At 38.3% G+C, this 22,092-nt stretch overlaps 1 protein-coding gene across 1 annotated transcript in view; it reads right to left on the reverse strand.

Moving 5' to 3' along the window:
• PIG-Q (phosphatidylinositol glycan anchor biosynthesis class Q) overlaps window positions 1–22,092 on the reverse strand; it is a 215,366-nt gene that overhangs the window by 45,202 nt on the left and 148,072 nt on the right. Inside the window, exon 6 of the mRNA XM_090405814.1 lies at window positions 5,477–5,630. Within this exon, the coding sequence (XP_090261940.1) occupies window positions 5,477–5,630 (154 nt within the window). The remainder of the gene's footprint in view (window positions 1–5,476; window positions 5,631–22,092) is intronic.

Below are 22,092 nucleotides of genomic sequence, written 5' to 3' on the forward strand. Positions count from 1 at the left end.
CAGATCACGGGTAAGATTAGTCCTTGGTTCCTGTTAAGGTTTTGTATACAGCGGGCAACTGTTGTAGCCTCCTTAAAAATTTAGGAGTGGAAGTCCTCCTCTATGTAAGGAATTATGCTTCTATCCCACTCTATGGTATGGTTTGTTCTTGAGAAATGAAAAGCTAACCTGATTTTTCTTCTCTGTTATTATTGACGTCACCTATGTGTTCTTTTTTGCCTAATTTCAAGGCTCCTTGAAGTTTGGCCAATGTAATTCAAACCACACAAACAAGGTATGTTATAAACTCCAGCATATTTGGAGAAAAGATGACTATCTTTTGGAGATCTTAAGAATTGTCTAATCATTTCTGTAGGTTTAAAGGCCACTCTTATTCTATGTGGTCTAAGGAGGCTTGCAATCTTATTGGAAACTGTCCCTAAGTATGGAATGACGATGGTAGAAATATAATGTATGTCATCTTGTTGTCTTTGTCGGGGTTCAGAGAAAAGTATCCTGTGGACCACTCTTCGAGGAAATCCATTCATGGTAAGGTTGGTAGATATCAGGGATAGTTCTTCCTGGAGGTCTTGTTGATCTGTTGTAAGGAGAGAGGCACGGTTCTTCAGCATGTGTACGATACTAAGTTTCTGAGAAATGTGGTGGCAGGAAGTGAAATGTAAATAACGTTCTGTATTGGTAGGTTTGCGATAAACTGAGAGGTTGATACCACCATTCAGAAGCTTCTTAATTCAAGTGTCTAGAAATGATAATTGGTTATCTTTTTCAAGTTCTAGAGTGAATTTGATTGTGTGGTGTAGAGAGTTGATTTTGTTAAGAAAGTCAAACAGGTTCTTTTTTGTGTGGTTCCAAACAATAAAGATATTGTCCATGTATCTCCACCATACTGTGGGTTCAGGGTCTGTTTGAGATAAGATTTTACTTTCAAAATCCTCCATAAAGAGATCAGCACAAGATGGAGAGAGGGGGCTACCTAAGCAAGGCCAGTCAATTGCTGATATAAAGTTTTATTCCATAAGAAAAAGTTTGATGCTAAATAATGATGGAACAGAGAAGTAATGTCTTGTGGGAGCAAACTTCCTAAAATGTTGATGACTTTTCCTCCACAGGGTTGTTAGTGAATAGAGATGTAAAATCCAGGCTGGCGAGTAGATTCGTATTGGAGATAGAGATGTCGTTCAGTTTCTCAACGAAATGTTGCGAATTTCGTATATAAGTATCCTAATTATGGATGTGTGGTTTGAGGAGACCTGCCAGTTGTTTAGATAACAGATAAGTTGGTGAATTGATTTCATCTACAATTGGGCATAGTGGTATTCCAATTTTGTGTACCTTAGGAGAACCATATAGTCTTGATGCATGGATTTCAATCTTCGTTTTAAGTCTATAGACCAGTTCACCATGTGACGTATTAAATCGTTGGTGTCATTGTGATTCTTTAGTGTTGGATCTGTGACTAGGACATGGTAGGTTGATGTATCCGACAGTAAGCTGTTAATCTTCGTAATCACTGGTGTTTAAAATCACTGTTGAATTTCCCTTATCTGCCATCAATATGATAACGTCTTTCTTTTTCTTCAAACTATACAATGTTCATTTTTCCAGAGTAGTGATGTTTTTGTTAGGAGTTCTGGAAGATGAGAGGATGATACTACTTTTTAATCTAATATCATTAGCTATGGGTTCCGTTAACAACGAGACTGCCTTTTCTATATTACAAATGATGTCTATTTCAGGGACATCACACTATCAGGTGTTATTGCAAAATTAAAACCTTTTTTAAGTATATTGATCTCTGGTTTCATTAATATGTGATCTGAAAAATTAAAAATAACTTTGCTGTCTGGTAGAGAAGTGTTGACTTAAAATGTTTTGTATAAAGATCGTTAAATTTTTTGATTTGGTTTCGTCTGCTTGTTGCTTTAACATAGCTAATAGTGACCATTCTGTCCAAATGCGACCATATATCTTGGTCTAAAGTACTAGATATATCATCATAAATCTGATAACATTCTAAATCTATTTGGCTTAAAAGAAATCTGGTATGCTGTAGCCGTTCAAGTAGAAGTGCCAAAGATGTTTTAAAATAAATATGTTTCACTCATCTTGAATAGAATTGTTCTTTTAAAAATAGAAACTTTGGAATAATCTTGTTGTCTCGACATCTTTTCAAAAAAGTGAGGTGATTTAATAGTTTGGCCTTTTTACATTTAAGGAGTTCAAAACGGCGTATCTTTCTTTTGGTTTCCCCATGGATTCTATTCATTTAATTTTCTTGACCAAAAAGCTTTGGAATGACTTTTAATGGGATTATATTGATCAAGTGCATATAATAAACAACTATGTTATACCACCTACTTTCACCAACTAAGGCTGTTGGCATCTTCAAAGTACATAACTGTATACAGATGTATATAGTATATAGTACATAGATGCCAACAGCCTTAGTTGGTGAAACTAGTTGTTTAGATATTCAATTGTTTGCAGATGATGTGAAGCTGGGAAGGGTTATTAGTAATAGTGCAGATGTGGTAGCCCTTCAAGAGGAATTGAATAAGCTAGACAGATGGGTAGATGAATAGGGCTGTCGGTTTAATGCAGCAAAATGTAAGGTATTGAGGTTTGGGGCACATTGATGGGAAGCTGCATACTCTATTGGAGGAGCTATACTGGAGGAAGTAGGGGGGGGGACAAGAGATCTGGGGTTGATGATTGATAGAAACCTGAAATGTAGGGGACATACTGCAAAGGTATTGAAGGTAACACAGAGGATTGCTGCAATAATGAGAAGGATGCTGACCTGTAGAGATAAAATGGTTATCATTCCGTTGTATAAGACTCTGATCAGACCACATTTAGACTATTGTTCTCCGATTTGGTCCCCAGGATTTCAAGGGGATAAATTAACTGTGGAAAGGATACAAAGGCAGATAACAAAGATGGTTTCAGGACTGTAGAATGTTAGTTATGAGGATTGGCTGAGAGAATGTGGATTGCACAGTTTGGTGAATAGAAGAAGGAGAGGTGATATGATTGAGACTTTTAAAATGTTGGGAAGTGGTTACAGGATTGACATTGGGGAGTTCTTTCGCCTGGTTGAACAGCGGGAAGGAGTGATGACAAGGGTCATCCCTGGAAGTTACAGAAGGAAACTGTGAGCAAGAGGTTTAGGAGTGGTTTCTTTAAATGGAGAGTGGTTGAACCATGGAATGCATTGCCTGATAGAATGGTGAGAGCGAGAATAGTCAATGAGTTTAAGGAGTGGTATGATAGACTTTGTGTTTCCTAGGAGGGACCTCCCACGATGAGTCTTAATAGACTTTGTGTTTCTTAGGAAGGACCTCCCACGATGAGTCTTTGACTCCATGATGGCCTGAATAATAATAATAAAGAGGAGTAAGGCAAGGATGCGTGCTGTCACATCTCCATTTTAACATATACTCAGAAGTCATATTTCAAAAAATCTTAAGAGGAAGAAAGGAAGGGATTAATGAAAATGGTGAAATCATTAATAACATCTGATATGCTGATGACACAGCTCATCTGGCTGACAATATTCAGGATCTTCAAAATCTTCTTGAACTAGTGAATGAACAGATTGAAAAAATGGGATTAATCATTGAATAAGTGGAGGTGCTCTGGAAGAGTTTTTTTTTTTTTAGTTATGTATAACAGAGACAGCTGTTGTTGGCAAAGTGACAAAGGTGGTTGGTTCACTTGTCTAGATGAAGAGACTAGGATTAGGAAGTTACAATTCTGACCCTAACAGAAGGCTAGATTTGGGACCTGTAGTCAAGTTTTGATCTTATCAATGCCCTATACAAAGAAAGTAGAGAACATATGTCAGCACTCCAACAGGTGGAAGATAGGATGCAAACAATGTACATTACTTTAGGGCACTTGTCTCGTAACTGATGTATGTGATGGAGGAAACTCCAACACATACATGGTGGAGTTTCTTGTCAGGAGTTTGCTGTCAAATACTAGTCCCAAGAATTTGGCTTCTGGTGAATCTGGGATTAGTTATAGTTCTACTTGGAGTTTGGGTCAGGATGTAGGCCATGTCTGTGGCAAAACTGCACACAAACTGTCTTTGTGTGTAGTTTTGCCACAAGAGGGTATGGTTGCTGTGAAAATGTGAGGCCCTTTGCAAGAGCCCATTTGGAGAGATGGTCAGTGACTTGCTGTAGCTGTGATCCTCATACTAGATGATGGTAAATCATACACATAATAGACATTACTTACTGTTGGGGGAGGTTATTCTGTTATTGAGGTGACCTGGATTGCACAAAGTGTGACACTTATCAGAGCAATTGGATGGTAGTTATCTGGGAATTTTGGATCCTTTCCTCACTTAGGAAAGGCAATTATAGTCACCTTTTGCCAAGTATTCAAAAATATGCTCTCACAGAAAATTCTGTTGTAAAGGTGCAACCGTTGATCCATGGATGATTTTTTATCACTTGTAATGGATATTATCTCGTTCAACAGCAGCTGGGTAATGATGGTTCTTTGATAAATGGCTGTTGTATTCTTCTGTTCTATTAAAAAAAACACCTGGATTTGTTGTTTTTCTGCTATGCATCTTATCTCCCCCCCCCTCAAATTCCTTGTCCATAAAAGCAATTTTTTTATGAAAGTCTCCCTGCATATGTTGGCAATCACAGATGGATCAGAAATTATATTCAAGGATAGAGAGCTGGTGGGTGGTATATCTGCCTTTCATTTTGTGGAATTTTTTCCCCATACTTCTTTGCTGCTGGTGGATCTTGATACAGAAGAAGTAAATTGAAACTAGGTTTACCTCTGGCTCTGGCGACGAATATCATGGGGTAAGTGATTGCTCCCAACTAGTTTGTCATCAGTTTCCCACTTAAACAATGGGAAAAGGGAGGGTGAGCAGAGAGTTAAATCGATGACAGTGGATGTTTGGGTCGGAATATGGAAGAAAGTGTAGATTCCTGTGTTTGAGAGAGAGTTGTTGTCAAGCATATGTCAACACTGTTACACACTCTGTGATATGACATCATCAAGGTCATCTTGAGAAATATCTGAGGCAGGAGGAAGGTAGAAGCAGCCTACTGTTATTGTTTCCAACCGAGAGTCGCACGGTTGAATTCTTCCTCTTATGTCTCGATTCTTGAGGAGGTGAGGTCCTGGATGTTCTCCGTGCTATATTGGCGAAGTTGGTCTGTCCTCATATTAATTCTGTATTTTATTGTTTAATGCCTGATGTTATTTTAAGACCTTGACATAGTGGATTTCCAACCTTTATGTAGCAAAGGAAAATAAAATTATTATTTTTTATTGTAACATTTACTTATACAGCGCAGAAATTATGTGATTCAGAGAGTTTCTTACACAATATGGACTTAAGTCTTCTAGTGTAGAGATCCTGATGATAATAATAATGTTTTTATGTTTGTTTGTTTTTTTAATAAAATCAGTTAAACTGTAGAATAATGTGATATGATACCTTGCTGCATATCCATAAAAGCAGTAAATATGAATTGTTGCCAAAGATATGAGATCACTTAATAGGCTCAGGAGAAATGTCATTCCCATTACTCCAAGATATACAAAAGACTCCATCAGAAAGGCAAAGGCAGGCTTTATAATTGCCATGTATGCTAAAAAATAAATAAAATAACTTAAAGTTAACAAAAAACAAAAATTTTGGAAATATTAATTCAGAAACTCTATACTAAGTATAATATTTTAGAATAATACGCACACAATAAGGCAGCAGCAAGTCATTTGGTGGCTAAAAGCAATCTAACTAGCAGAAAGATGAACGCATTCTATAAAAATAAATTTTGTGTGATGATACTGCGTTCCCCCTTTTTACGGGAGGTCATGGTACCATCTAGTCCCCCCAAATTTTATCCGGGCTCCGGAACCGGAATAGGCTGACGAATCAGACCTATGGCTGGGTCGGTATTCCTGATGTAATCCGTGTGTGTCCTCAGACCGGTTTGCCTGCTTGCGGGATGAAAAACACCAGATAAACTGGCAGAAAAAACCCTGCTGTCCACGCCCAAGACCGGCTAACTTGGCTATGGCTGAGGAAGATCCTTAAGCAACTCACGTCATTGATGGGAATCAAACCTAGGACACTCCTCCCCAGGCATATGGTTGCGAAGTGTAAAGCCACTAGGTTAACCGAGCGGCCAACGCATTCTATACTTCTATTATTATGAAAACTATTTCCATGAAGCTTCATTGTAAAAAAGCCACATATTTGTTGAGGAAGATCAATTATGCACTAATCTATCTCAACAAACATAATTTGTCTACTGGAGGCAACATAAGAAGAGTAGTAATAATCAATTCCATGAGGAATTCAAAGAATAGGCAAGGAGAGTGACTAAGTTGATAAAGGTAGCAAAAGTTCAGTATGAGTAGCAGTTAGCTAATGAAGCCAAAAAAATAATTCTAGGCAGTTATTTCCATAAGTAGCCAGTAAAAATAACAATGATACTGATAGAATGACATTCATCGGAGAAAATGGTATAAGGACAACTGTGCAAAGGATATGGTTGAGATATTTAATGAGCAGTTCATAAAGGTCTTTCATCCTCAAATTTTGTTTAATTTGAGCCTGAGGACTGGGTCAGTCCCAAGGGGGTGGAAAGAGGGGAAAATAGTTCCACTGCACAAAGGTGGTTCCAAGGCTGCTGTTGAAAATTACCGGCCAATCAGCATAACAGGAATCATTATCAAGGTCTTAGAGAAAATAGTCAAGAGGAAAATACAAGATTGGATAGAAGAAAATGTGATACTGTATCGGGGACAGCATGGTTTTGTGAAGGGTAGGTCATGCCTCAGTAACTTGCTCACATATTATAACACAGTGACGGCTGAACTGGATAAGGGTAATGGGTTTACGGTGATTCTACTGGACCTTGCCAAGGCCTTTGACAGGATACCACATGGAATTCTAATCAGTAAATTGGGGCATATGGGGATGGACATAGGGTTGGTGAGATGGATAGGAGGGTGATTGACGGAGAGATATCAGAGAGTGGTTTACTCAGGAGTAGAGTCCACAAGACGGCCTGTGACTAGTGGTGTGCCACAAGGATCTGTTCTTGGACCACTGCTGTTTAATTTGTTCATAAATGATATAGGAAAGGATCTGAGAGGAACAGTTCATTTGTTTGCGGATGATGCGAAGTTGGGTAGGGCAATAGTGAATGCAGATGACGTCAAATTTTTGCAGGATGATTTGGATAGATTGGAGGTCTGGGCTAAGGAGAATGGATGTCAGTTTAATGTGGCAAAATGTAAGGTTATGCATTTTGGGGTGAAAAGATTGGAGGCAGTTTACTGCATTGGTGGAACCGTGCTCCAGGAAATTGATGAGGCACGAGATTTAGGAGTGTTGGTAGATAAGGAATTGAAATTTAGGGGACACATTGCAAAAGTGGCCAAATCAGCTCATCAAATCACTTGGTTGCTGAAGAATACGTTGACAAGCAGAGACAAGCAGGTTATTGTTCCTCTGTATCGAGCCTTGATAAGACCCCATCTAGACTACTGTGCTCAGATTTGGTCACCTAGGTTTCTTCTTGATGGGGAGGAGGTGGAGAGGATCCAGAGGCGAGTGACCAAGATGATAGCAGGTCTGTGGAATGAACCGTATGAGAACAGGTTGAGGATTTGTGGGTTGCAAAAATTGGTTGATAGGCGGAGGAGGGGAGATATGATTGAGACATTCAAATTACTGAAGGGTTTCTATAAAATTAATTCAGAAGATATTTTTGAGAACAGGGCTGGTTGTGGGAGGACTAGGGGACATCCATGGAAACTGGGCAAAAGTGTGGTTAGTAAAGGTGTCAGAGCTGGGTTCTTTACTTTTAGAGTAGTGAATGAGTGGAATGCGCTCCCTGAGTCTGTGGTGGATGCTGTGACAGTGAATGAGTTTAAGGCGAGGTATGATAGGTACTGTATGAATGTCAAATAGTTGTGATGAATATGATTTGGGGCCTCCCTCGATGAGTCTAATGACTCCCTGGAGTTGCCCATAATAATAGTAATAGTAATAGTAATCCTTGTGAATGTGACATCAAACTTTTCATTTAGAATTTGAGAGCAGTTGATGACGAGGAGGAGAGAATGACTGTAAGTTAGCAAGAGGAAAATGAAGAATTAAGCAAACTTGATATTAATAAGGCTGTGAGACTTGACGATATATCACCACATATGTTGAAGAAATGAGACAGGGAATTGAAGGAAGGCAAGATTGTAGCACTTCATAAAAGAGGTGACAAAATTCAAGCATCAAATTATAGACCAATCTGTGTGTTAGGTGTTGTGGATAAAATGGCGGAAAGGCTGGTGAGAATCAGGATCTAGAATTGGGTTGTTAACAATGGTATTATCATTGATGGACAACACGGATTTGCTCAAGGGAGGTCATGTTTTAGTAATCTACTTACTTATTACAATAAGGTGACAGCAGCACTGGACATGTGAGATGGATATGCAGTAGTATACTTAGCTTTTGCAAAGGCTTTTGATAGATTACTAAATGATAAGTTGATAGTTAAACTAGAGCAGATGGGGGTTGGATATTAGACTAATGCATTGGATTAGAGACTGGTTGTCTGATAGGTATCAACAAGTTGTGTATGGAGGAGAAATATCCCGGAAGAGGAAAGTCACTAGCAGTGTGCCTCAGGGATTGCTGTTTAACTTGTATGTTAATGATATCGGGAAAATTTTGATTGAGATATACAGCTGTTTGCAGATGATGCTAAGTTGGGATGAACTATGAGGAGCAGAGCAGATGGAGGAGGAGGAAATAAGAGATCTTGGGGTGATGGTAGATAATGATCTGAAATTTAGAAGACATACTGCCAAAATTCTGAGGACAACACAACAAATTCTGGCAATAATGCGAAGGATACTGGCTTGTAGAGGTATGGAGATTCTAGTTCCATTGTATAATCTCTGATTAGGCTACAGAGGGTCCACAGGCAATTGACTAATGCAGTTTGTGATCTATGGAATGTTGAATATGAAGAAAAGCTGAGAAGATGGAATTTAGTGTCTAGTGGATAGGAAAAAGAGAGGTGATATGCTAGACACATACAGGTTGGTAAGGGTTTGTTATATGAATGTTAAAGGGGTTTTTCATAAAATGGTTGGAGATTGGAAGAGAACATGAGGTCATCTCTGGAAACTATATAACAATAGTGTGAGCATAAGAGAGTGAGAAGTAGGTTCTTTGCATGGAGAGTTGTGAATGATTGGAATGCACTGCTTGAGAGCATGGTATCTGCAGAGAAATTGAATGTGTTTAAGGCACGGTATGATGATCTGTGTGTATGACAAAAGGGGTCTCCTGGATGGGTCTGTGACTCCATGAGGTCTTAGGATAATAATAATAATAATAGTTACCTATATTCTCTAGCAGGTTTGCCAGTAAAAACTGGTATTTCTCTGTCTTGCACAAAGAGAAAAAAAAACACAACTTTCCAGAGACAGAGAAAAAACTTGCTCTTGATCCCACCTGAGACTGGATAACTCAACTTTGGCTGAAAAGTTCTAAGTCCTGATAGGGATTTTTCATGTCCTATACAGGATATGAACTTAGGACTTTTCAACCAAAAGCTGGCATCTGACTAAGCTATGGGGAATCACAAAAGGTAATGATTCACTGTGGAATAAGAGATAGCCAGAATGTTGTCTATTTATATTTATTACAAAAATGAGTTTAGATGACAAAAAAAAAAAAAATCATGAATGGTATGTTAGCAAAACAGTGTGGAGAAACAAGTATACAGTTTGTAAATGTATGTGTGTGTGTGTGTGGGGGGGGTGAATTTAAGAAACACATGCAGCCTTGTAAAAATAACAGAGAACATTTGAATGGTTTGAGTCAACTGGAGACTGTTGCTAGAGGGAGTAGTGAGAGATCTGAAGAAATAAGAGGCGATGAAAACGATTTAAATAGTGAGATAAAGTGAGGTGGGTGAGATTGAAGTGTTTGTAAATGGACAGGGCGAGGAGTGTAATGCGAGAAAACACTTGTACTAGTCCACTCCAACTTTTAAAGAAAAACAATAGAGATGGATGATTGATTGGTTGGTTTATAGTTTTTTGGCACAAGGACAGCAAAGGTCACAGCAGAACATGAGGTAATTAAAAATAAATGGCTAAATTCATAAATAACTTGTCATGTAGAAGAAAACAAATTTTTAAATAAACTGAGGAATGCCGATATCCACACATAAATAGCATTACGATCAAATGTATTCGTAGAAATTAATTCTTTGTAAAAATTTAAAAAATTCCTACAGTTTGTCCAAGTCTGACAAGATCTCCGTGAGCGTATATTATTATTATTATTATTCAGGCCTCCATGGAGTCAAAAGACTCATCGTGGGAGGTCATTCCTAGGAAACATAAAGTCCATCATACCACTCCTTAAAGTCATTGACAGTTCTCACTCTCCCCACTCTATCAGGCAATGCATTCCATGGTTCAATCACCTTCCATTCAAAGAAACCACTCCACACCCTCTTGCTCACAGTTTCCATTCGTAACTTCCAGCGATTTAGTAAAAACTATATTTCTCTCTTGAGTTTGAATTTGAATACAGTGTTCACATATAGGCAGGTACATCAGCCTCAATAGATAAGAATGTATAATTGACTGTGACCTATGCAGAGCCTAGCAAGAACGTCTTCTTCTCTTCTGTTTCTATGTTGACCAAACTGCAATGCTTAACTTCGGGCTGAATTGCATGCAATTTACTTGTCAGTGCTTCTTGCCATGATGACTACCATTGATGATTGAGACTTTTAAACTGTTGAGAGGTGGTTACAGGGTTGACACTGGGGAGTTCTTTCGTTTGGTTGAACAGAAGGAAGGAGTCATGACAAGGGGCCATCCCTGGAAGTTACGAAAGGAAACTGTGAGAAAGAGGGTGAGGAGTGGTTTCTTTACATGGAGAGTGGTTGAACCATGGAATGCATTGCCTGATAGAGTGGTGAGAGCAAGAACATCAATGTGTTTAAGGAGTGGTATGATAGACTTTGTGTTCCCTAGGAGAGACCTCCCTCGATGAGTCTTGATAGACTTGTGTTTCTTAGAAAGGACCTCCCACAATGAGTCTTTTGACTCCATGGAGGCCTGAATAATAATAATAATAATATTACTTTTTCTCTTATTAAATGTGTATAGTCCATAAGAAACTGACAAACAGTACTTAGAAAGGTGTGAGCTGATGTAGCAGCTGCATCTGCAGTCTCATTTCCCATAATTCCAATGTGGCTAGGAATTCAGCATAACTTAACATCAAAATTAGGGATTATCACTTTATACAATAAATGCAGAAAATCATAATGAACTGAATGTGAATTGTACACAGAAGAGGAGGCCTGTAAAGAACACAATAAGTTTGTATAAATCATATATTTTTGGTAGCAGTTTTAATGAACCATGTTATTTAGTGGAATACTCTGTCACTTCAGATGAAGTGACAGAGTATTCGACTTTCTTAGTTGGCACAATGAAAGGATGCATGATGCAGTGCAAAACTGCAACTGAAAAATATTATTTCTCCACTGTTAGTCCATTTCAAATATTATTTACTAATTTACTGTTATTCCACATAGCTCAGTTATATAACTCACTCCTTTCTCACCTGATGAAATATGATAAATATACATGAAACTAGCATAGATATAAATAAAATTGTTCTATCAACCTTCTCCATGTGAAATCAATTCCAGTTAAAAAAAAAAAAAAAGAAGAATATCATTACGTTCAGTGCAGGTGATGTCAACATTCATACTACTAATCAGATTGCTAAATTTCTTTCATGTTAAACAGGTAAATACCATATCAAACAGGTAAATATTGAACTTCCCAATGTAAGAAAAAAAATACTAGTCCACGTAGGATGTTCTGGAAGAGACTTTAAGGCATAGTCAAGATACAGCTGTTTTTATCACAGTGTTAAAGAAGGTTCCTTTGCTGCAACATACATGCTTTGAATGAGTAATATGCTAAATGCGGCAGTAGCTAACCCTGATAGCAGATAGGATTTAAATCGAAGACTTGGAATTCATAATTAAACTTTGACTGAACCTTGAATGCACAATAAACGTAAAGCAAAGAACATCGATCTTTGAACACATTTTCACAAAGGATTAGATAGAAGAAAACTAATGTGCTATACAGAAGTTGTGACAGGTCAAGAAGTCATAACTGCAACAAGTATGGCAATAATCTGGTAAAAATTTGGGAGACTGTCATTTTAAGATCAACTCCTATATAACTGTAATATTTGAGGGGAAGGCATTAGAGTCGCCCGAGAACATTGTGGGAAATTTGAGCTGTGCTAAAAAAAAGTTTAATTGTAGAATAGTCTGTTTTTCTACGTTTTTGTAATGCTACGTTGTTTTTATGGAATACAAGTGTCCTTCAGTGGGTGTTTTTGAAGTCAGTTGTTGTGGCTATATTGTGTATTTTGGTTACCGAGAGAGACCGGGTTGGAATCGGATGCATAACTATGGAAGACAAGACTAAGATAGCATAAGTTTTCATTATTTAGTTTTATTTTAATTATATTTAGTATACTTAAATGTTTTGTTTACAATTGTCTGTACTTTTACTTATATAGTTAAACTCTCTTATACTTATTTAGCGTTTACTTGTGACACTGAAACGATTCAACGATGACTTCAAAGGCCAGAACAGGCCATGCTAGGCCTAAATCCTTGATGTGTGACACTTGAGGCAGTGACACTAATGATTTTGAAATCATATGGTGTGAGGAAGAGGTGGGCAAGAGAGGATATTTAGTGGGATGTTGCTACAGACCAAGGACCACAGAGGGTGGAGACCGGGAGATGTTTACACAGTTGAGTTTGGCAAGTGCAAGAAGATGATTGTCACGGGAGATTTTAACTACAGCAGTATAAATTGGGGAGAGGAAGATGCATGTAGCAATAAGGGAATGGAATTTTTAGAATTCTTGAGGGACAAATGTCATAGGCAACATGTAAGAGAGGGAACAAGAGGTTCAAGAGTTTGGATTTGGTCATAGCATCAGAAGAGTTGATAATAACTAAGATGACATCTCTCCCACCAGTTGGAGAGACTGACCATATGGTTTTCAGTTGGAAGATGAATAGACATGCAAGAGTATCAAAGAGATGGGAACGTATGTGGAATTATAAGACAGGTGATTATAATAGTCTTAGACATCAACTTTGGGAAGGTTCATGGAGGGAGAGGAATTGGAAGGACGGGATGTCATTAGTGTTTGGGAAATTGTAAAGGAATATTTGTTAGCAGAAGCAATAGTAAGCTGTATTCCATGAGTGAAGAACAGGACACAATTTTGAGTAAAGAGTGGATGACAAACAATACTAAACAGGAACTGCATGCAAAAAAGAGGCCATCGAAGAGATATAAGGAGACAGATGAAGAGAAGATGCATGAAGAATATAAGACACAGGCCAGGAGAGTGACTAGTATGGTAAGGAAGGCGAAATTGGAATATGAGAAGACATTGGCTCTAAGATCCAAAGAAAATCCTAGGGAATTTTTTTGCTATGTGGCCAGTAGGTGGAGGAATGACTGTGGAAGATTAACATTGTGGGATAAAAATGGGAACAGAGTGACTGATGCAGAGAACAAATTGGAATTGTTCAATGAACACTTTATTGGAGTATTTCATCCCGGAGGAGTAAATTTTAATACTATAGGGATAGGACAGGTTTGAGGTTTAGAGGTGCAGGAGGAGAGTGTGTTCCAAATACTGAGTACTCTGCATGTCAGTAAAGCTGTGGGACTAGATGGTATTTCACCATGAGTTTTGAGAGAATGTGTAAAGAACTGACAGCGCCTTTACCTGGCTTTTCAATGAATTTCTGGCTGCGGGAAAGATGCCGCAGGGAATGGAAGGAAGGTAAGATAACAGCATTGCATAATGGCGGAAGTAGACTGGAAGTGTCAAATTATATGTGTCATCAGTAGTTGTTAAGATCTTGAAGAAATTAGTGAGGGACCGTATACAGCATCGGGCAGATGAGGGTAATGTTATCTGTGAGAGTCGACAAGGATTTGTGAAGGTGCACTCTTGTTTTAGCAATATGCTAGCCTTTTATAATAAAGTTACAAAAGCAGTAGTGAGGGAAAGGCATATACTGCCATTTTCTTGGACTTAGTGAAGGCATTTGACACGGTGCCACATGATAAGCTGATATTTAAGTTGCAGCACATGGGTTTGGATGTCAGGTTGGTCAACTGGATTGGCTGTTCGATAGGTATCAGAAAGTTGTTTATGGTGGGGCAGTTTCAAGGAGGCAGAGGGTTACAATTAGGGTCGCACCAGGCTCTCAGTACTTGGACCTGTAGTTTTTAACCTTTATATCAATGACATTATCAGTGGATCGCATGGGGATATTCAGTTGTTTGCGAATGATGCAAAGCTGGAAAGGGTTATTAGTAATAGTGTAGCTCCACAACTGCACTATTACTAATAGGTAGTCCTTCAAGAGGATTTGAATAAGCTAGTCAGATGGGAAAATGGGGGGAGTGGGTTTAATACAGCAAAATGTAAGGTTTTGAGATTTGGGACACATCGATAGGACGCTGCATACTCTATGGGAGGAGCTATACTGGAGGAAGGAGGGGTGACAAGAGATCTGGGGTTGATGATTGATAGAAACCTGATATTTAGGGAAGATATTGCAAAGGTGGTGAAGGTAACACAGAGGATTGCTGCAATAATGAGAAAGACACTGACCTGCAGAGATGAAAGAGTTATTATTCCGTTATATAGAACTCTGATCAGACCACACTTAGACTATTGTTCTCAGATTTAGTCACCAGGATTTTAAGGGGCTAAATTAACTATTTAAAGGGTACAAAGGCAAATAACAAATATGGTTTCAGGACTGTACAATGTTAGTTATGAGGATCGGCTGAAAGAATATGGACTGCAGAGTTTGGTGGATGGAAGAAGGAGAGGTGATATGAGTGAGACTTAAAATGTTGAGAGATAGTTACAGGGTTGACACTCGGGAGTTCCCTTGGTTGAACAGCGGGAAGGAGTGATGACAAGGGCCCATCCCTTGAAGTTACGAATGGAAACTGTGAGTAAGAGGGTGAAGAGTGGTTTCTTTGCATGGAGGGTGGTTGAACCATGGAATGCATTGCCTGATAGAGTGGTGAGAGCGAGAACGATCAATGAGTTTAAGGAGCAGTATGATAACACAGTCCAACACAATTTTTGCTGACTTTTTTACGAGACTTGTTTTTTACTAATTTGGGTGTGCTGATTTCAAATATCAAACCCATTTTTCTCTATCACGTCAGGTTTTTCCTCTATGGCATTTTCTTTTTGCTAATTTGTAAGTTTTTGATAGTTTTAAGGAGGCAGTACTATTTAGGGGATCAAAAATAATCGATTTTTTAATATTATTTTCTGAAAGTATGTACTTTTAAAAATCTGTTTCTAACTTTTTATCAAGAAATTCGAAAAATTCCCGAAGATATAGCCTATTATTCAAAGGGGTGCGCAGATCAGAATCAGAGTGCTCACCGCTCTTGCTTGTAAGTAAACGAACAAATGCATAAGAACCTGCAACGGCATGTACTGCTGCTTTGAATGCGAGAGAGGCCGATAATTTGATACATAACTACTTAACAATATTCATTAAAAATTACAAGAATATTTATAAAAAAAATAACAATTTTACTTACACGAGTTTCAGGGAATAAATTTTTGTTTGTAGCAATTTCTGCTGTGTGTTCTGTTTTGGCAATCCCTTTGAATACTCCAACAGTAGTCGGCCATCATGTGAGAATCCCTTCTTTCTTGGTACTGATCTTCCATAGTTTTTAAGTCTTGATGAAATCTTTCGCCTTGTTCATCGCTTACAGCACCTAAATTCTCGGGAAATCTATCAAGATGACTGTATAGGAAATGAAGCTTTATGCTCATGTTGCAACCTAGGCGCTGGAAATTTTCAAGCATTGTTTCCACTAGATCTTTGTAATTGCACGCTTTTTTGTTTCCATGAAAATTATTCGCAACCATCGTAAATGAAGTCCAGGCTTCTTTCTCAATTTCATTCATAGAGTTGATGAAATTTGGGTCTCTCATTAAAGTTCTCATTTGCGGTCCATCAAATACACCGGCTTTAATTTTTTCATAACTAAGTCGTGGAAATTTTTCACATATGTATTGGAAACAGTCACCTTGTAAATCTAAAGCTTTAACATACTGCTTCATAAGACCTAATTTGATGTGTAGAGGTGGAAAAATGATTTTTTCTCTGTCGATTAAAGGTTGATTTATAACATTCTGTTCTCCAACATTTAAGGATATTCTAAGAGGCCAATGTTTCTGACTCCAGTGTTGGTTTCTAGCTCGACTATCCCAGAAGCATAGAAAACATGGAAACTTTGTATATCCTCTTTGAAAGCCAAGTAAAAAGTTCACCATTTTAAGATCCACACAGATGATCCAGTTATGGTCTGTATATTTTAATAACTTCAGAACCTTTTTAATGTCCTCATATGTTTCCTTTAAGCGGACTGAATAGCCAATAGGAATTGAGCTATATACATTCCAATTGTGTAGTAAGACACACTTGAGACTTCTGCTTCAACTGTCGATGAATAAACGCCACTCATTTTGATGATATTGTACAACACTCATTTCAGTTAGTAAACCTGACACATTGTTACAGAAAACAAACCCACACTCGTGTTTAAAATATTGTACAAGATTACTTTCCCTGCTACGATAAAAAGTTATCTTCGTATTTTGCTCCAGTAAGTTTCTTTCATTTAATCTTGAAGCTAACAATTCCGATGATTCCTTTGATAGGCCCAAATCCCTTACTAAGTCATCCAATTCCGCTTGAGTAAAACATTGCGTTCCAGAACTAGAAATTAAATTTTCATTGTCTAAATCAACATCCGGGTCTTGCTCCTCAAGAACATCTGGCATAATCCCAATCATGCTCGTTCTCAAGTATAGGAAGTCCTTTATAAATTGGCACGGCTATTTCATTGGAATGAGCAACTGGCCGAATTGCTGAGTCGAGATTTGGATACACAATTTTTTTCTTATTCTTCTTGTTATAACCAGAAGTCTGAACTAAACAAAAATAGCAATCATCTATGTGATTTTTCATTTCATGCGAAATCATTGGAATGCCAAAAGCTAATTTTTGGCGTTTTCCCTTGCTCCACTGTCGTAAATTTTCTACACGACTTACACACTTTATTTGGAGCCCATGAATTGTCCTGATCTGCAAGTTTTACATCAAAGTATGCAAAGTATACTTTCTTAACGAAATCAGTGATATTTGTCCTTTGACTGGAAACAGTAAAGCTGCCACAAATGTAGCAGAAGGAATCTACACTATTGACACATTTTCGAGTAGTAGACATGATGAATTTTCTTCACTGCCGACTAACATGCAATTAACAAGACAAAAAAAAACCAGAGACTTTATTGAAATGTTATAAGCACTCATCATACTTTCACGATCGATTAATGATTGACTGATTTCGATCGTTCTTTGTCCGCTACAATGCATAATACATTCATTTGTTTTAGGCAGTTGTCATCGCCTACTTTTCATCACCTAAATGTATTAAGTCTGTTATCGGCCTCTATCGCATTCAAAGCACCAGTACGTGCTGTTGCAGGTTCTTACGCATTTATTCGTTTACTAACAAGCGAGAGCAGTGAGCGCTCCGATTGTGATCTGTGCACTGCTTTGAATAATAGGCTATATCTTCGGGAATTTTTTGAATTTCTTGATAAAAAGTTAGGAACAGATTTTTAAAAGTACATACTTTCAGAAAATAATATTAAAAAATCGATTTTTTTGATCCTCTAAATAGAACTGCCTCCTTAAAACTATCAAAAACTTACAAATTAGCAAAAAGAAAATGCCATAGAGGAAAAACCTGATGTGATAGAGAAAAATGGGTTTGATATTTGAAATCAGTGCACCCAAATTAGTAAAAAACAAGTGTCAGATCATAATCAGCAGAAAAATTTTTTTTTTTGTTGGCCAGTATAATCTTTGTGTTCCCTAGGAGGGACCTCCCATGATAAGTCTTGATAGACTTTGTGTTTCTTAGGAAGGACCTCCCGAGATCAGTCTTTTGACTCCATGGAGGCCTGAATGATAATAATAATAATAATTTCTTTTATTAAACCATACTGGGTGCCAAATTAGGAGTTTGATCTTTTGTCCATTAGAATTTGAACTATTTTTATTACTTGTTGTTGCATGTAAACTGTAATATGTTGTTCTGCTCTGAAGATGCTGGTTTGAAATCGCAAAATATAAGCTTGTAATATAATATAATATTGGCTGAGTGGTTAGCATATCTGCTCTCCAGCCAAAAGGCTGTGGGTTCGAACCCCATCGTGGGCATGGATGTTGTGATTGTCTGTGGAAATACTAGTGGTGGTTGTAGGCGGTAGATGGGTAGTTGTATTTGGTGAAGAGTTGTAGAGTAAGTGCCCTTCCTCAATGAGTCTTTGGAGTTCCTGGAGGTGTTATTAATAGTAATAATAGTAATAATTCCAGGGCCCACAACTGCTATGGCCTCAATGACAGTAATGTATATTTTCATGAGAGGGTGCTCGTGAGGCAACATTAGCGGCGGTGTGTAAGAAGTGCTCCGGATTCAGATAAGTTATTCTTGAAATAATTAATTGTACATGAGTGATTGTTTGAGTAAGAGCTGCTATAAAAGTTGTGCGCTACTAGTATTATTAGTGTGTGGGATATTTTGCTTAAACTTGATTACAAATTCGTTGGATTTCGCCCTTAGAGTCCTTAACTGGCAGAGGAAAGTTGGTGACGGCTTTGTTAGTGCATCATTTTAACTTAGACTTCAGTTGTTTCGTGAAATGTGAGGTCTTCTATATGCATTCTTTTGATTACATAGATGGTTTGTGGACGTATGGGGTTGATGTAAACAGGGTGTGTGTGCGAAGTGTGAGCTGAACGAGGAATTGATGAGTGCTAATATGAATTTGATGACAGAAAGTGTTAGTAACGAGAATGACACAGGAAGAATGTGTGCTCATTCAAAAGAGAAGCATGGTGTGAAAGAAAGGTGAAAAGTTGTTAAGAAAGCATTGAAAAGAAAACGAGTGATTTGAAAACTGTAATGGACAAATGAGGTAAATGTGGCGGAAGGAAACAAAATTGAGAGAACAAAAGAAACTGGAAATAGCATGACGAAAGGATTGAAAGTGGGAAAAATGGAAAGAAGGAATGAAAGTTGGACGCATGTATCGAAAGTACAGACACTCAAAAGGATGAATGAGAGTGAAAGTGTGAAGTGGGAGTTGAGAGTTCGAAAATTAGAAAGATTGAATGATAGAGAAAGAATGTGACACGAAATTCGAAAGATGAATTAGGTTGGATGAGGCAAGAGATGAAATGGATGCAGAGTGAAATTAAGAAAATTCGGGTGAAAACGATTAAAACAACTCAAGTAGGTATGAAAGAGTTAACGAAAGACGAACGAATGGTGTTGTATGGCGACTCCATTATTAAAGGTGTGCTGGATGAGAGGTGTGCTGTATGTTTTCCAGGTGGTAAAATGAGTAGAGTGATTGAGGCATTGGACACGAGGAGGAAGCGAGGAAAGGAGTTGATGATTTTAATAGGTACGAATCGCTTGACAGAAGACAAAGAGAATGTCAGAATGGATATAGGGAGGCTGGTTAGATGGATAAAAGAGAATACAAGGGTAGTAAGGAAGAGTACTAAGAGTGCTGCCTAAGTATGACTGTGGTGAGATGAGGCGGAGAGCAAGAATAATAATTATTATTATTATTATTTCGGTTGACTCCAGGGAGTCCTTAGACTCATCGAGTGAGGCCCTAAACATCATGTCCACACAACTATATGACATTCTCACAGTATCTATCATACCTTGCCTTTAACTTGCTCACCGTCATAGCACCCACAACAGACTCTGGCAGCTTATTCCACTCATTTACCACTCTAAAAGTAAAGAACCCAGGTCTAACACCCCTGCTAACCACATTCTTGCCCAGCTTCCATAGGTGTCCCCTAGTTCTCCCACCACCAGTCCTGATCTCAAAAATATCCTCTGAACTAATCCTATAGAATCCCTTTAGTAATTTGAATGTCTCAATCATATCTCCCCTTTTCCACCTATCAACTAGTTTCTGCAACCCACAAATCTTCAACCTGTTCTCATATGGTTCATTCCATAGACCTGCTATCATCTGAGTCACTCACCTCTGGATCCTCTCCATCAAGAAGGAACCGAGGTGACCAAATCTGGGCACAGTAGTCGAGATGAGGTCTTATCAAGGCTCGGTAAAGAGGTACAATAACTTGCTTGTCTCTGCTCGTCAAGGTATTTTTCAACAACCAAGTGAGTTGATGAGCTGATTTAGCTACTTTTGCAATGTGTCCCCTAAACTTCATCTCCTTATCCACTAACACTCCCAAGTCCGTGGGCCTCATCAATCTCTTGGAGTACAGTTCCACCAATGTGATATACGGCTGCTAATCTTTTCACCCCAAAATGCATAACCTTACATTTTGTCACATTAAATTGACATCCATTCTCCTTAGCCCAGAACTCCAATCTATCTAAGTCATCCTGCAAGACTTTGACATATTCTGCATTCACTATTGCCCTACCCAACTTTGCATCATCAGCGAAAAAATGACCTGTTCCACTTAGATCCTTCCCTATATCGTTAATGAACAGAATAAACAGCAGTGGTCCAAGAACAAAACCCCGTGGCACAGGCTGTCTTTTGGACTCTACTCATGAATAAACTACTCTTTGATATCTCTCCATCAACCACCCACCTATCCAACTCATCAACCCTATATCCATTCCCATATGTTGTAGTTTACGGATTAGAATTCCATGTGGTATCCTGTCAAATGCCTTTGCCAGGTCCAGCAGTATCACTGTAAACCCATTTCCCTTATCCAGTTCAACCGTCACCTTGTTATAAAATTTGAGCAAGTTAATGAGGCATGATCTACCCTTCACAAAGCCATGCTGTTCCCTGCATAGTATCTCCTTTTCATCAATCCATTCCTGTATTTTTCCCCTTGACTACTTTCTCCAAGACCTTGACAACGACTCCTGAAACTCATACCATTATAAATGGTATGTTGGCTGAAATGTGTGAGGAGAGGGTAGTACTATATATTAATGTGTGCAATGAGTTTGAAGAAAGAAGTGAGCTGTATGGGAGCAATGGACTGCATTTGAGTGGTTATGGTGCGAGTCATTTGGAGAGACTGTTGCTGGAAGGTAGTGAAGTGAGTATAGAGAATGGATCAGATCAAGTGGGAAGTGCTGTGGAAGAGCAGGAGAGTACGACAGGAGAGATTGAAGAGTTGGTTATAAATGAGGAAGTAAGTGCCATAAGTATGGAAAATGAGTGCAAGATGAACACTGAAACGGGGAGTCTCAGAGTGGAGAGGGATACATAGCATGAGAAAGGTGGATGCTCCAAGAGGATGTGACAGCAGGTGTAGACAGGAAAGGAATGGGATGACCTGGGATCAAGAGGAAATAGTTGGAATTGAAAAGGGTTCTAAAATGAATAAGCCGAGAAGGAAATGGTCCCAGTTGAGCATGGAGAGATCACATCGAATGAGTGTTATCAGTGGAACTAGCTGTAGAACCAGGAATGGGCTGTTGTGTTTATATACAAATGCTAGAAGTGTAAGAAACAAGGCAGATGAAGTTGTTGCACTAAATGTCTGTTCACCGAAAAATTGTTAGAATAAGTGAGACAAGGTTAGGTGAGAACGACATCCTGACAGAAATAGAAATGGAAGGATATGATGTGTTTCATGAGGATAGAAGGGATAAAAAGGGAGGGGGGAGTGCTATTGATAATAGAGAAAGAGTTATGTCCATACAAAGTAGAGATGCAAGAGGGAAATAGTGCCAGTAGTTTTGAGGCAGTATGGTGTGAGATAGAGGTGAATGGAATGAAATACTTGGTTGGATGTTGTTATAGACCAGGAAATGTCGGTGGTAGTGACTATGAAATGTATAATCAAATTATCC

This window comes from Typopeltis vanoorti, chromosome 15 (genome assembly GCF_054136105.1).
Source record: "Typopeltis vanoorti isolate ZY-2024b chromosome 15, IOZ_Tvanoo_1.0, whole genome shotgun sequence".
NCBI classification, from domain to species: Eukaryota; Metazoa; Arthropoda; class Arachnida; order Uropygi; family Thelyphonidae; genus Typopeltis; species Typopeltis vanoorti.